The sequence below is a fragment of the Mytilus californianus genome, unplaced genomic scaffold (assembly GCF_021869535.1).
Source record: "Mytilus californianus isolate M0D057914Y unplaced genomic scaffold, xbMytCali1.0.p SCAF_23, whole genome shotgun sequence".
Classification (NCBI taxonomy): Eukaryota; Metazoa; Mollusca; class Bivalvia; order Mytilida; family Mytilidae; genus Mytilus; species Mytilus californianus.
The window spans coordinates 3,464-16,702 of record NW_026262672.1 but is presented as its reverse complement, the minus strand read 5'-3'; the positions used below and the strand labels follow the sequence as shown (position 1 = coordinate 16,702).

General features: G+C 33.4%; 1 protein-coding gene and 1 long non-coding RNA gene across 2 annotated transcripts; both read left to right on the top strand.

The window, feature by feature from the left end:
• The first annotated feature begins 2,509 nt into the window (after window positions 1–2,509).
• Window positions 2,510–6,410, top strand: LOC127732287 (uncharacterized). The gene is made up of 2 exons (XM_052241361.1): window positions 2,510–3,158; window positions 5,839–6,410. Exons 1-2 carry the CDS (start codon window positions 2,594–2,596, stop codon window positions 5,859–5,861), a joined length of 588 nt encoding a protein of 195 aa, XP_052097321.1. The 5' UTR covers window positions 2,510–2,593; the 3' UTR covers window positions 5,862–6,410.
• Window positions 6,411–6,920: 510 nt separating this feature from the next.
• LOC127732285 (uncharacterized) lies at window positions 6,921–12,661 on the top strand. Its single transcript, XR_007996156.1, has 4 exons — window positions 6,921–6,979; window positions 8,097–8,233; window positions 10,273–10,447; window positions 12,525–12,661. It is a non-coding gene; the product is annotated as an uncharacterized LOC127732285 (long non-coding RNA).
• Window positions 12,662–13,239: the final 578 nt, after the last annotated feature.

Genomic DNA, 13,239 nt, shown 5'->3' with positions numbered 1-13,239 from the left:
TCGTGCCTTACTCTGAAATAGAATTTTCTATAATCGCATGTTTTAATTAAGGTCTTTGAACTGGTCAATGATATTGATTGATTGATTGTTGGTTGCTTAACATTCAGTGGCAAATATTTCATGCATATTTAGGACGAGAACAAATTAACAATAAATACAATACTAGTAGGTAGGTTCTGTAAGAGGGGCGTCCGGGATTAAGGTCTGAGAAATTTAGACTGCCACGGGAAATTAGGGTATATAGGATAGGGACAGAAATTTAGCCTTGTAACAGGTCACCTACGGACCCCTCAAAGAGTTGTTGTAAGGGTTCTTAACGTGCGGAGAGCGTGGCACTCCCTTTACACGAGGCCTCGGATTTAACGTTCCCATTCTGACCGGACGTGGCTGCAAATTTGTACATCACGCACAGCCAAACGGACGCCCCACTTTAGGAAGGGTTTTACTGCCGGTCGGAGGAAGACCAATGGTGACCATACTTCTATTCCCCAGTCACCCTTGGGGTTTCAATGACATTGAAAAATGTGTTTCAGACATTGCTCTGGTTGGACCGAAAATTAAACGGGAATAGAATTAATGCGATGTGTTTTCTTTTTTACTGGACTGACTTTGTTCCCTAGTCATGGAATTACGAGGTTCATGTTCTAGTGTAACAAAGTCGGTGGGAACCAGTGGGTATATTTATTTTATCTCGGAAAGGGAGACGTGACGAGGTTGATTGATTGAATAATTTTTTAGTTAAAGCCGACTAGTGTACAACTCTTAATATTTTAATTAAACGGACACCTCTAACATTCTAGTATCTATCAATTTATTCAATTTGATAGCATTAAGGCCAAACCCTTCCTTTTTATGGGTATTTTTCACCGCATCGTTTTATCCTAAAAGGGGAGGTTAGAAAATGTATTGAAACACTAAATAATTTAAACTTTCACATGGAGATACCGCGATATTTATGTATTTATATTGTCTTTGTCTATCAAATATGAAACTGTTTTATGAATTTTGGTTACTTATTATATGAGCAAATACATTGCTTGGCAAAATCGTCATCTCTGGTCTTTTTTAGGTTTCTTATACCTGTCATTTATTGAATTTATTCTTTACTTGTATTGTCAGTATCCTGGAGCGAAAGCACAGGCCGAACCCTCTCTACCAGTAACGTAAACTATGGAACGCCATAGCTGTCTTCCGTTGTTCATATTTAGTATATGCTGTGATCATTTAATTATTTTCAGCGGTTTTTTCTCGATTATGAGTGCCCTTTTCATTATGTTCAGTAGTATAACAATTATGTTGAGCAGTAACATCATAATGATCAGTAGAATAATCATTATATTGTGCAGATCTGGTATTATATTCAGCACTTTAATCAATATACTTAGCAGTTTTGGCTTTATGTTCAGTAGGTAAATTATTCTATTGAGTAGATTTGTCTTTATATTCAGTACTTTTGAAAATATCTTCTGTCAACATATTTTTATATTATGTATTCACAGCATTTTTGCTTTCTGGCAAATTGTTCGCACAATGTATGCAGCTAACTGCGAATATCTAGCAATTTCTAACAGCGAATAACAGCATTCGCGACATGTTTGCCACATATTTGCAACAAGTTCGCTACTTAAAATTTGGTAAGTAAGGGAGGAGTTGATCAAAATGTGAAAAGTTTACGGACAGACAGACGGTACAATGGACGCCAAGTGATGGCAATAGCTCACACGACCCTTCAGGTCAGGTGAGCTAAAAACCCAAACACACATGTATGAAAATAACCCTGTACCACCCTCGTTTACATCAAAACTTGTTCAAATTTAACATTGGGATTTAACGTTGAAAGGGGAGGTAACTACCTTTCGAGTTAATGCAGATGTATAACAGTCCGGCCTTATGAAAATCTGGCATGGTGCAATATAAACAAATGATACTGAATTTCTAGACTGCACATATAAAGGATTCTGGCTTGTTGACAGCTTAGTGTATCAACCTGGATTGTTTTTCAAATTATTAACTTCGAAATTATGATTTTCATCATGACCCACAATTATTACTAAATGCAACAACATCAATTTTATGTATACGTCAGTGCGAAATGCTTTTAAACTTTTTATAAAAATACCCAGAGAAGTCTCTGTAGATTCAGTTTTTAAAAATAACACTCAATCGCAAGTTTCACTAGGCCCTGAACTCTAGTCCAAATTCTGTCTCTTGATGCTGATGTTAATATTTGGATTTTTTTATTATTGCCTCCTGTCTCTGGAGACGATCTAAAAAAAATCTAAATGTTACTGAAAGACTCCTCCAGAGACAGAATACATAAACCAATGAATGTTTATATACTATTTTCTATACTTTGTGCATTCCAAATAAATGACTATCTCTTAAAAATTAAATATATTCTATTTTTCCATTGTCTTGGCAGAAAATCATCAGAGGAGTCTTGCTTCGATATCTAATGAAAGATCCCTCATATTTGGACGTCCTAATGAACAAAGGCAGAAAAAAAGGAAAGAAACCTTTGAAAAAATGGACTGGCACATTTGTATGTCTTGCCAGCAGAAATCAGACCACAATACCAATTGGTGAAGAAAAAATGGTGCTTTTGAGATGTGGTCTTGGGTCACACCGAGTTACAATAGACCTTTACAGCTCACAGGAGAAATTTTTTAATTGTCTTGAGAAAGAGTTTCCTCAACTTAAAAAACCAGGTGGTTTTGAATTGCTTAGATGTGCACAAAACTGTAGAAACTTGAAGGTTTTAGAATGCAATTGGAAGCCAGAGTCTATTCGCCAATATATAGGACAACAGGCAAAAATTGATTTACGCCCAATCCAAAATGATCTTGAAACTTCACCTTCCACACCAGAGCCAAATGATGATACATACTCTAGAATGTGTGAATTTTGTGACAACAAAATGAATGTTAGAATGCTGAGAGATCGTTTAAAAATATGTTCTGCACGGCCAAACTCAGAATCAGATGAACTTCCTGATCTTGCACCATCTCACAGACATTCTTCAACTACAGAACCATCCACATCTGCAACCTCTCAAAGTCAGACCTTAGCATCAATCACACCTGATCTTCAGTCAACATTGAATGACAATATGACTGAACAGCCCCAAGTTGTGGAAGTCTTGGAACCAATTTCTCCAGGTATGATTGCATGTATGAAAATGATGTCTCTGATTTGAAAATTAAAATATGTCCTGATATTCTATAATATGGTAGCAACTATATTCAGAAATATGCAATAGGAAAAATTAGGAGTTTCCTATTTTAAATACCAAACAACTGTTCCAATTTGTTGTTATACCACCGCAAAAAATTTGCGTTTGTATATTGCTATCACGTCGTCGTCGTCCGTAGACAGATTGGTTTCCGGACAATAACTTTAAGTGTATGGATCTCTATGAAAATTAACCAAAAGGTTCAATACCATGAAAGGAAGGTTGGGATTGTTTTTGGGGGTAATGGTACTAATCGTTTAGGAATAAGGGGCCAAAAGATGACCAAAAAGAAGCATTTTTCTAGTTTCCGGACAATAACTTGTGAATAAGTTTTTTTATTGCTCTGAAATTGTACCACAAGGTTCAATACCACAAGTAACAGGTTTGGATTGATTTTTGGGGTATTTGCCAAAATAGTTCAGGAAGGAGGGGCCAAAAACAAAATTTTTTCTAGACAATAACTTGTGTTAAAGTGTGGATATCTCTTAAATTGTACCACATTTTTCAAAAATAAAATTTCATCAAAAAAAATTTGCGGCGGTGGGGTGTAAAAAAAAAAATTTCGGGGCAATTTTTTTTTCTTCAAGATTTAAGAAATAACCATTTTTTTCCCAAAAAAAATCAGGGGTAAATTTTTTTTTGGGGGGGGGGGGGGGCATTTTTTTTTTTTTTTTTTTTTTTAAATTTTAGGTTTTTCTCACAATTTCTTTTGCTATTTCTTTCAATATAGTCTAAAAATAGATTTACTCAGTATTGCGCAACAGCACAGAGTGTATTACACAACAGCATGAAATCTTCAATTGAAAATAAATTCAAATCATTTAACCAAGATCACGTTCTTTGACTACATTTATTCTGTGACAGAAACCTATAATGTGTCAAATATTTAATTAAAATCCAAATTCAGACCTGTATCAATCTTCAATATTGTGTCCATTTTTGCCCAAACTGTTCAGGATTGGAACTCTGCGTTCAGATCCAGCTGCGCTCGGCAACGCACATTTTTAAGGTTTAAATTACTATTTATTGACATTATTTTTATAGGTATGCATTCTATTTAATCATAAATTTTAGAATAAATTGTTGTAAAAAACTTGGCTGTTCTAATTATGGCCGTTGTTAATATTAATGAATACACTAAAACTGAATATATGTAAAATGTGTAAGACTGAATGATTAGATAATGCCTAATTCTTCGTATTCGGCCTAAAAAAACTTTCATTTGTTAATAAAAAATAAAAATTATTGCATTTTTATAAAGTAACATCACTGACCCTTCAGTAACTCTCATGACACAAAAGAATCACTATTGACAACAAATTTCAAATTGTACTTTTATAAGGTACTGAACACAAAACAAAGAACACTAAGCAAAAGAAAAAGAAAAAAAAATAATTCTTAGGCTAAAAAATCCCAAATTATATAACATTACATCAATAACTAAAAATGTCAATAGTGTTACTAAATAGTGTCATTGGTGTTACCAGCATACACCAGTTTGTGAAAACTTGGTATAGGTAATACATTTTATGGATAAAACATTGTTAAATAAGTATTTATTTCATAAATTATATGATGTTTCGGTTGTTAAAAGCAGGTTGGGATCCCGCTAACATGTTTAACCCCGCCACATTATTTATGATTGTGCCTGTCCCAAGTCAGGAGCCTGGAATTCAGTGGTTGTCGTTTGTTACTGTGTTATATATTTGTTTTTCGTTCATTTATTTGTACATTAATTAGGCCGTTAGTTTTGTCGTTTGAACTGTTTTACATTTTTCATTTCGGGGTTTTTTATAGCTGACTATGCGGTATGGGCTTTGCTCATTGTTGAAGGCCGTACGGTGACCTATAGTTGTTAATTTCTGTGTCATTTGGTCTCTTGTTAAGAGTTGTCTCATTGGCAATTACACCAAATCTTCTTTTTTATATGAAAGAAACACAAAAAAATACTGATTGTCTTAACATATTCAGTGGTGTTACTAAACTGGTCAATGGTGTTACTTTATTAAAGTGGTCTCACCATTGACAGTAACACCAATGACGTACAGGTGTATTTTTAGATTTATTTGCAAAATAAGTGCTCGATTCCCCTATTTTATATGTTTGTCAATGGTGCATGTTTCTATAATCAATAACTTTTCTTTTTCATTTTTTTTTGTATTGTGGACAATACTGGTATTCCAGTATTGTGGTTGCAAACTACAAGTGATCCAATTATTATTGTCTGTTGTAGAAAATGTACTCTGCAATAACAATATAAAAATTATATTAATATCAAAATATGACACAAACATTCATCTGTGTAATATTTATCAGATTGCTGGGTCGGTGCAATTGTATACTGGGCGCATATTTTTTTCACTATCCCATGAGCTGGGCAGAAAAATTCAAGTGCTGGGCAGGAACTTTATATAATGCATGTACTTTTTAATAAACAACTCTGTCATGTCTGTGGTTCCATTTACTACTTGCTTCCTTTAAATTTCTAACATTAAAAAAGAAGTATTTCATGTATTTTCAAAATATAAACAAGCTTTTGGGGATTATCCAAAGAGGGGATATGCAACCTGGTATAGCAGCACACAGATGATTTCTTTGTTTTTAAGGAGTAAGAGATGGAGAGCAATAAAACACAGTTAAAACAAACATGGAAAATATCATTACCAGCATTGTGTCAGAATGTGTGTCCCACTGTACAGAGACAGGAATGAAAGATCCTGAAGACATCCTGAGATTCTTTCAGAGCAAGATGGTATATGGCAGAGATCTTGATATCCAGGATGAGTCATCCACAATTGAAGAAGAGACTAACTTCATTTTAGTTGATAGGTCAGACATACTTCAGTCTGCCTTTGAGGATATTGAGGCCATCACTGATCTCAGACTGACTTTAGAAGTTCAGTTTCTTGGAGAGGTAACAGTCTGTAGTCATAAAAAGTAATACATGTACAACTAGTTTACTATTGACAAACATCTTGGAAATTCGATAAAATTATAGCTACTGTGTGTCTTTTTTCAAAATGGAACTTTTTTCGGACACCGGTATCAAACATTCCTTCAGTCCCTGGAAGCAATAAAAATACGATTTCTAGGGACCTGGAACCGGTACATTGCATGATTGCGTAACGTACAAACTTTTGGTTCCGTTAATAGGTCTGCACACCTGTTTTTGGAAAATGACTTTTAACCAGACATTCATGGATTTATGATGGTGTCTGTACTACTGTATTGTCTGTACAAGAAATAACCAAAATACTCTATAAAGTTACAGAAAAAACCTTCAAATTGCTATCATAAAACCTGATTTGTCAAAATTGATACAGGAATCGGTAGGGGGACGGTAGCATACAATTTCTACGGGTCCCTAGAACCGGTACAAATGATTTTTGTTTACATTCCAGGAAGCAGTACATTTGTAAAAATTAATACTTGCCTTGCATGCTACAAATTTTAAAAGTAAAAACCAAGTCAGAATAAGTACAGAAATAACAATAAGCGTTTTCATCTTATTTTTATTTATGCAACTGCATACTAAATACCATTGATCTAGCATATGCAGTAATGCTAAATACCGATTTGCGGAAACTTGCAGCATGCTATTGCTAAAATTCAGAGTCACTTGGCTGCTATTGCTAAAATTCAGAGTCACTTGGCAGCCATAGACATACATTAAGTATGGGATAGTGGTGTACTTTTCACCACTACGAGAATGGTCTCCAGACTATACTGTAATTGGAAAAATATTTGGTAATTATATTACTTGTAATTGAATGTAAATTAAGACTTGCTGTAAACTAGATTTTGTAATTTTCTGCTGAAAAACAATTTTTTTACCAAAACTATTTGTTCAAAGGAGAAGGTCCTGTAAGACCCACTTTTAGCCCCATAAATTATACATCTTTTAAAAATCAATGAAAGTTTACTTTAAGTTAGTAATTGTTTAGTAAAATGATCACATTTAAATAACCAGAACAGGTTTTGTCAATACTCTGCACATGCGTCCTGTACTAAAGTTGAGTAAAGTACTGAAGTTTTTCGACATTTTTTACTGATTTTCCATAGTGTAGCCTAATTTGAGAGCCTTAAACGATGAAATTGGTTATAATTTTTACTTTAAATTAATCAAATCCAATGTAATAGACATTTAAGTCTATGAAAATTGTCTCAAATCTTTTTTTAAATGTAGTTCAATTTTTGGACCAAAAGTGGAACTTACTGGACCTACTCCTTTCAATAAAATGTAATATGCACATCTTAATATAATGCTTAATAAGTGTGCCAAATTTAAGAATAATATGGTTTTAAGTTTTTGAGATTTTGCAATCAGAAGGCTTGTTGATGGATAGACAGACGGATCTGAACACAGGGACAAAAAGAGAACTATAGGGTGCTGCACCTCAGGATGAGGGCTGGCCGGTCCTTAATTTATGTGCAATAAATTTAAGATGAGCAGTTAAGACTCCTGAAAGCCTCTTATTGTAAATAATATAGCATCAAGCTGATCATTACAATAAATGAAAATTTTGAAGCATTTATAATTATTATTTACCGTATTCATTATTTATTCGTTTTATTTTTCACTTAATTAGAAATTCAAAATTGAAAGTAAAACTGCTCTTGAAAGTTGATGGGAGACTTCTATTACATCTGATTAGTTCATCATAATAGCATTGAATATTTTTAATTTCAAGAAAAAAGTCTTATCATTTTGCACTGAAAAGATTTTAAATCCAATTTATTTTATTGAATGCAATAGGCACAATTTAAGACATTTTCTAAACTGTACTGCTGTAAGTTCAAACATAAATGATATTACTGAAACCCATTCATTAGTAATAGAATGTATAAAGAATTGCTTTTTTAGCATTATCTTTTCTTCAAAATGGACCACTCCCCAAGCTGCTTAGTGTTGAACAGTTAGAGGAATTGTTTGAAAGTTCCAGACCCAGGCCAGTAATCCAAGACCTTAGAAATGGCTTAAATGCACTTGGTTTGTTACAGGTTAGCTCTTATAAGGCTTTTAAATCACTTTGTATTCTGGTTATGGATCATAGTTTAACATTGGACCCTATGGGAACACATTCAAAGATTTTTTCCTTTGAAAACCAATTGGAACCAAACCTATTCACAATAGTCTTTGGATGGTCCTCCTTGAAAAGGTGTCAATCAGGCCCGCATCCCCATACAAGATGGCCTCCAGGGGGAGCATAGTTTAACAATGGACCCCATGGGAACACATTCAAAGATCTTCTCTTCTGAAACTACGGAGCAAATCTTGATAGTATCTTTCACGAGCCATGGTCCAGGTGAGCGATACAGGCTTTTTGAGAACCCTCTTGTTTCTCTATTCCTATGACATTTTCACCCTTCTCAACCGATATTAGGAAAAAAAAACCGATAATAAACGTGGTCGGTTTGTATATTAATAATGCATGTGAGAAACTGAGAAAATTTTGATTGCTTGTAAGCAAAAACGTGGAGTAAACCAGCCGTACAATATATCTGTATTAACCGAAATCCAATACAAAGTATTTTTCTGTATGATGACTGATTAAGCCACAGCTATTGAAGGCGTCATTTCGCAGAAGATTTTTGACAGAAAATACAATCATTAACAAATCGACCAGATGATTGTCATAATTGCAGTTTGATACCTTATTTGAAATGGTTTTGACTAAGCGGTATCTTGAGAAGAAGATTTTTGTTTACCGGACATTTTGACAGGTAGATCAGTGATGTATGTCGGACCACGGCCTTATTTTGACTGATGGTATTTGGCAAACACTGTTCTCTTGTGAGATCAATTCAAGATATTTTATCAAATTACCCCCTTGCATAAATCCTGTTGTCCTTTAAAATAAGGACAAGACTCACATCTTTTGCTTTTTATTGTTTCATTTTTAATTAAAATATTGCAGATGGAATAAAGAACTATGAGTTTAAAATAATTTGGTGCTTTCTTTGAATTAAATAATTATTTTGCTAATTTTCTAAACATATGTAACCTTAATGAATCATTATTTTACAAACAAATTGTGGAATAATTCCCTTTAGCCACCTTTAGTTCAAATGACTCTATGTAAAGTTTGTGAGTAAATACCCAAATTTACACATCCATAAGATTATACCCCCACTCGTCAGATTGGTGCAATCACCTCGTTAGTCCGTCATCCAATTAAAATATTCGTCAGATTTCTCAGCTGTTAATAAAAGGAATTATTTGATATTTGGTCTGAAGCCTTTTATTGGTGAGTTGTACTGTGTAAGTGACTTTTAGATCTGTAACTCAGCCACTTCCTGTTTGCAGAGACTTTGAAATTTCAAAATGTCAAAACTTCTGAAAATTTTTCGACAAGGATTTCTCAGCTATTATTAATGAAAGGATTTGATATTTGGTCTGAAGCTTGTTATTGGTGAGTTGTACCATGTAAGCGATTTTCATATCTGTTACTTAGCCACTTCCTGTTTGCAGAAACTTTGAAATTTTCAAAATGTCAAAACTTTTGAAAAATTTTCGTCAAGGATTTCTCAGCTGTTAATTAAAGGAATGATTTATGATTTGGTCTATAGATTGTTATTGGTGAGTTGAACCGTGTCAGCGATTTTCAGATCTGTCCCCCAGCCACCTTCTGTTTGCAGATACTTTGAAATTTTCTAAATGTCGAATTGGTATTTACTTTGATTTCCCATACCCAACTCTTACTTCATAAACTTATGTCTAAACAAGACAGGAATGAGTGGGGGTATACTTTGCACGGCATGATCTTTATTTCCTATAGTTCCATCAAACTTTCTGAACAGTTTTGTCGAACATCATTTTAAAAATAAAATATTGTTGGATTATTTCATATTGATCAAAGGATTTATTTTTAAGATGTCTTTAACCAATGAAATTTAAAATAACATGCAACATTGGAATTATTTACATGAAACTCTCTCAACATACAATGATGTAAATCCTAATTTAAGAACAAGTCACAAGATAATGTGACAGCTTAATTAAAATACAGTACATATATAAATAGAGGCATTTATTTCAGTTGGTGAAGGAGTTGCCATCCTTGGTCCATCTTTTTACGCCAGGGTCCTGACCATTCAACCTGAAAATTATTACAACTTTGTTTAAACCTGCCTTTGCACCAGAAGGTTCAAACAGACAAATCAGGCAATTGATAATTTACAAGAAATTTGTAAAATACCTAAAAGAAGTAGCAGGTAAGCATTGCATATACATTTACTAGTGCCTGTTTTACATTTACACTATCATCTGGAAACTAAAGTATCTCACATCACACCTGTTGAAACCATCAGATATCAACAATCTGCCAAAGCAATGCAAACATATTATAATGTTCCATTTAATAGTATTAAACATAAACTAAATGTCTTCCCTTATTTAGAGGAACTTTAAGAAAAGTAAATATCAATATGCTTATCAAACTTCAACACATAACTATAGAGATTGTCAAAGTCACTTAATTGGAAATTCAAGGTCAAAAGAAGGAGAGGAAAATGTACTACTAAAAATAGTGGTGCACAAGTGTACCCAGTATTAAAAATCTAGGGTTTGTAATTGTAGTTTAGTTTAAACATTTATTTATAGTGGATTGGGAAACAAGTTATTACAAATTATATAAATCCCTCTCCACTTTGCGGGTGCAAGTGCTGTCCTTGTAGCAGCATTAGCCTACTCTTTTTCGAAATCTACAAGGGTGTCTTTTACGTGCAAGAGATATTGCTCTCTCTCACACGGGTCAGCCATTTATCGTCCCCATCCAACGGACTAGCATCGTTTCTCAGAAACGATGCTAGTCCGTCGGATGGGGACGATAAAAATCTCAAGACAATACTCGCAAATGGTGTCGAGGGAGAGCCGAAAATTCAGTCCCTGAAATTTACTCCCCGGAACGGGGATCGAACCAGGAACCTTTGTGTTAGTAGTCCGATGCTCTAACCCCTACACCACGCCTCAATGTAAATGTAGTCTTTGAGATATTGAGGAGTCCATCAAACTTATTGAAAATTCCTAAAAAAAATGTCAACCAGAATTTCAAGGTTGAGGTCAAATGACAGAGATGCAAAGTTACAGTACAACTTTGAGCATAAACCGATGGATACTGAGAATAATCTCAATGCTTGAACCTGGTTCTTTCCTTCGTTGTTAGTTTTGGAGGTTGACTTATCAGATAAGTAGTTGACCTTTAGCCACTGTATTAGATATAGGAAGGAAAAATATCTTCAATTACATTCAAATACTTACTACAACAAGGTTTAATCAATTTAGGGAAAAGATTGTTACATGCTACCTGCATAAAGTAGTTAGCCAGTATGCAATAAATAATCAATTCTGAAGAGTATCATGTTATTTTAATGTTTTATTGAAACAAAGAATATCTCAAAATCAACACATAGATATCATAAATAAAGAAAAATAAGAAAAAACTAATTATATGAAATATCACAAATATAAGGTATTGAATAAAAAAAGAATATATTAGTGAAATAAAGGCTTGATGAGAAAGACCAGAGGTTCCCAGGAGTCTGATATACACACTGACTTAATTGCAAATCAGTGTGTTTGCTAGTTACCCCACCTTTTGACAAGCATCAGAAACAGTTACAATCACACCAAGTTTGGTTACAATTAACCTTAAAGTTTTAGAGGAGAAAATAAATTAATAGAATAACATTAAAGATAAAAAATAAGAAAAAAAATGCAATTTTTGGGTTTTATCTTGGAAAAGGGTCATGCTTCAAATTTGACCCTGAATCTTTTTTTTGTAGATTTTGATGTTTTTATCAATAAGCTATTTTAAGTAATTTTCCTTTATCATAAATAATTTATTGTTGCTTCTTAATTTCCCCTTTTAAAGTGTGCTCCTCATCGCTGAAATACAGTTACAAACAACATTGAAACTGAAGTAAAACTAGTATATCTGAATATTATAATTTGTCATCATAAAAGCTGCTATGTTTGGTGTACATAAAAAATTCAAATTCTGTGCAGAATATCTTTATCAACATTTATACATGTACCAAGTTTGGGTTCACTCTGTCCTGTGGTTTCAGAGGAGAAGATTTTTGAATATTGGTGAACGATGTATACTACAACCAAGTGATGACAATAGCACTCCATTAAATTCTTTTACATTAAGTTCATGTACATGTAAATGTTTGTATGCGATCTTAATTTTTGGTGAGCCAACCCCAAAATCAATAACAGTATCTTTCATTTATCAGACATGCTTAATTTATTTGGAGTAACAGTCTGATACCTGTTTTTCTTTTTTAGCTGGAAGAAGAGGTAATCTTACTCTCCGCCATATTCTCATGTTTGCAACAAGTTCGGAAGAAGAACCAATCTTGGGTTTTACACTTCAACCTTCACTCAACTTTGTACAAAGAGAATCATTCATGCCAACAGCAAACACCTGCATTAACAGATTGTTTCTCACTGAACCCGAAGGAAATGGAGAATTACCATCAGACAAACTTTTGAACAATTTGTTTGACTTTGCATTTAGTAATACATATTATGGTTTATCCTAAACTTTCATGACTTCAAATAGTCCAAGTCTTTTTGGTATTTACTAACTGATATTTCTTATTAAAGATGATTTTTTTGTGTCCTAGAGAAAAGATGTAAACAAAATTTAGTGCCTTCTTCACTGCTCTTTTGTAAAAAATGTTTTGTGGTGTGCAAGATCACAAAACTATACTTAGTTCAAAAGTTAAAATATGTATGTTGTACATTTATTTTTACACAAAGTTCAAAGGTATGTAATCTGGTTGAATTACAGGAATTCATTTAATTAATGAATGCCACCATCAGTCTTTTAGTTATTGTCCATTTCATAATATGGTTAAGAATACCCTTAATAAAACTGATGAACAGAAACTTTGGGGCAAAATCTAGTAGAGCTATATTTTTCAGTGCCTTATAAATTTAATGTTTGAAATCTATGAAATGTTTAAAATACTAAGGATTTTCTACCTCCAGACACAGA

What these genes read in the sequence shown, in the direction of transcription:
- LOC127732287 (XM_052241361.1), top strand. Translation starts at nt 2,594, where the DNA reads ATGGTGCTTTTGAGATGTGGTCTTGGGTCACACCGAGTTACAATAGAC. An exon ending in CTTGGAACCAATTTCTCCAG is followed by an intron (nt 3,159 to 5,838) that starts GTATGATTGCAT and finishes TTTGTTTTTAAG; the next exon opens with GAGTAAGAGATGGAGAGCAA.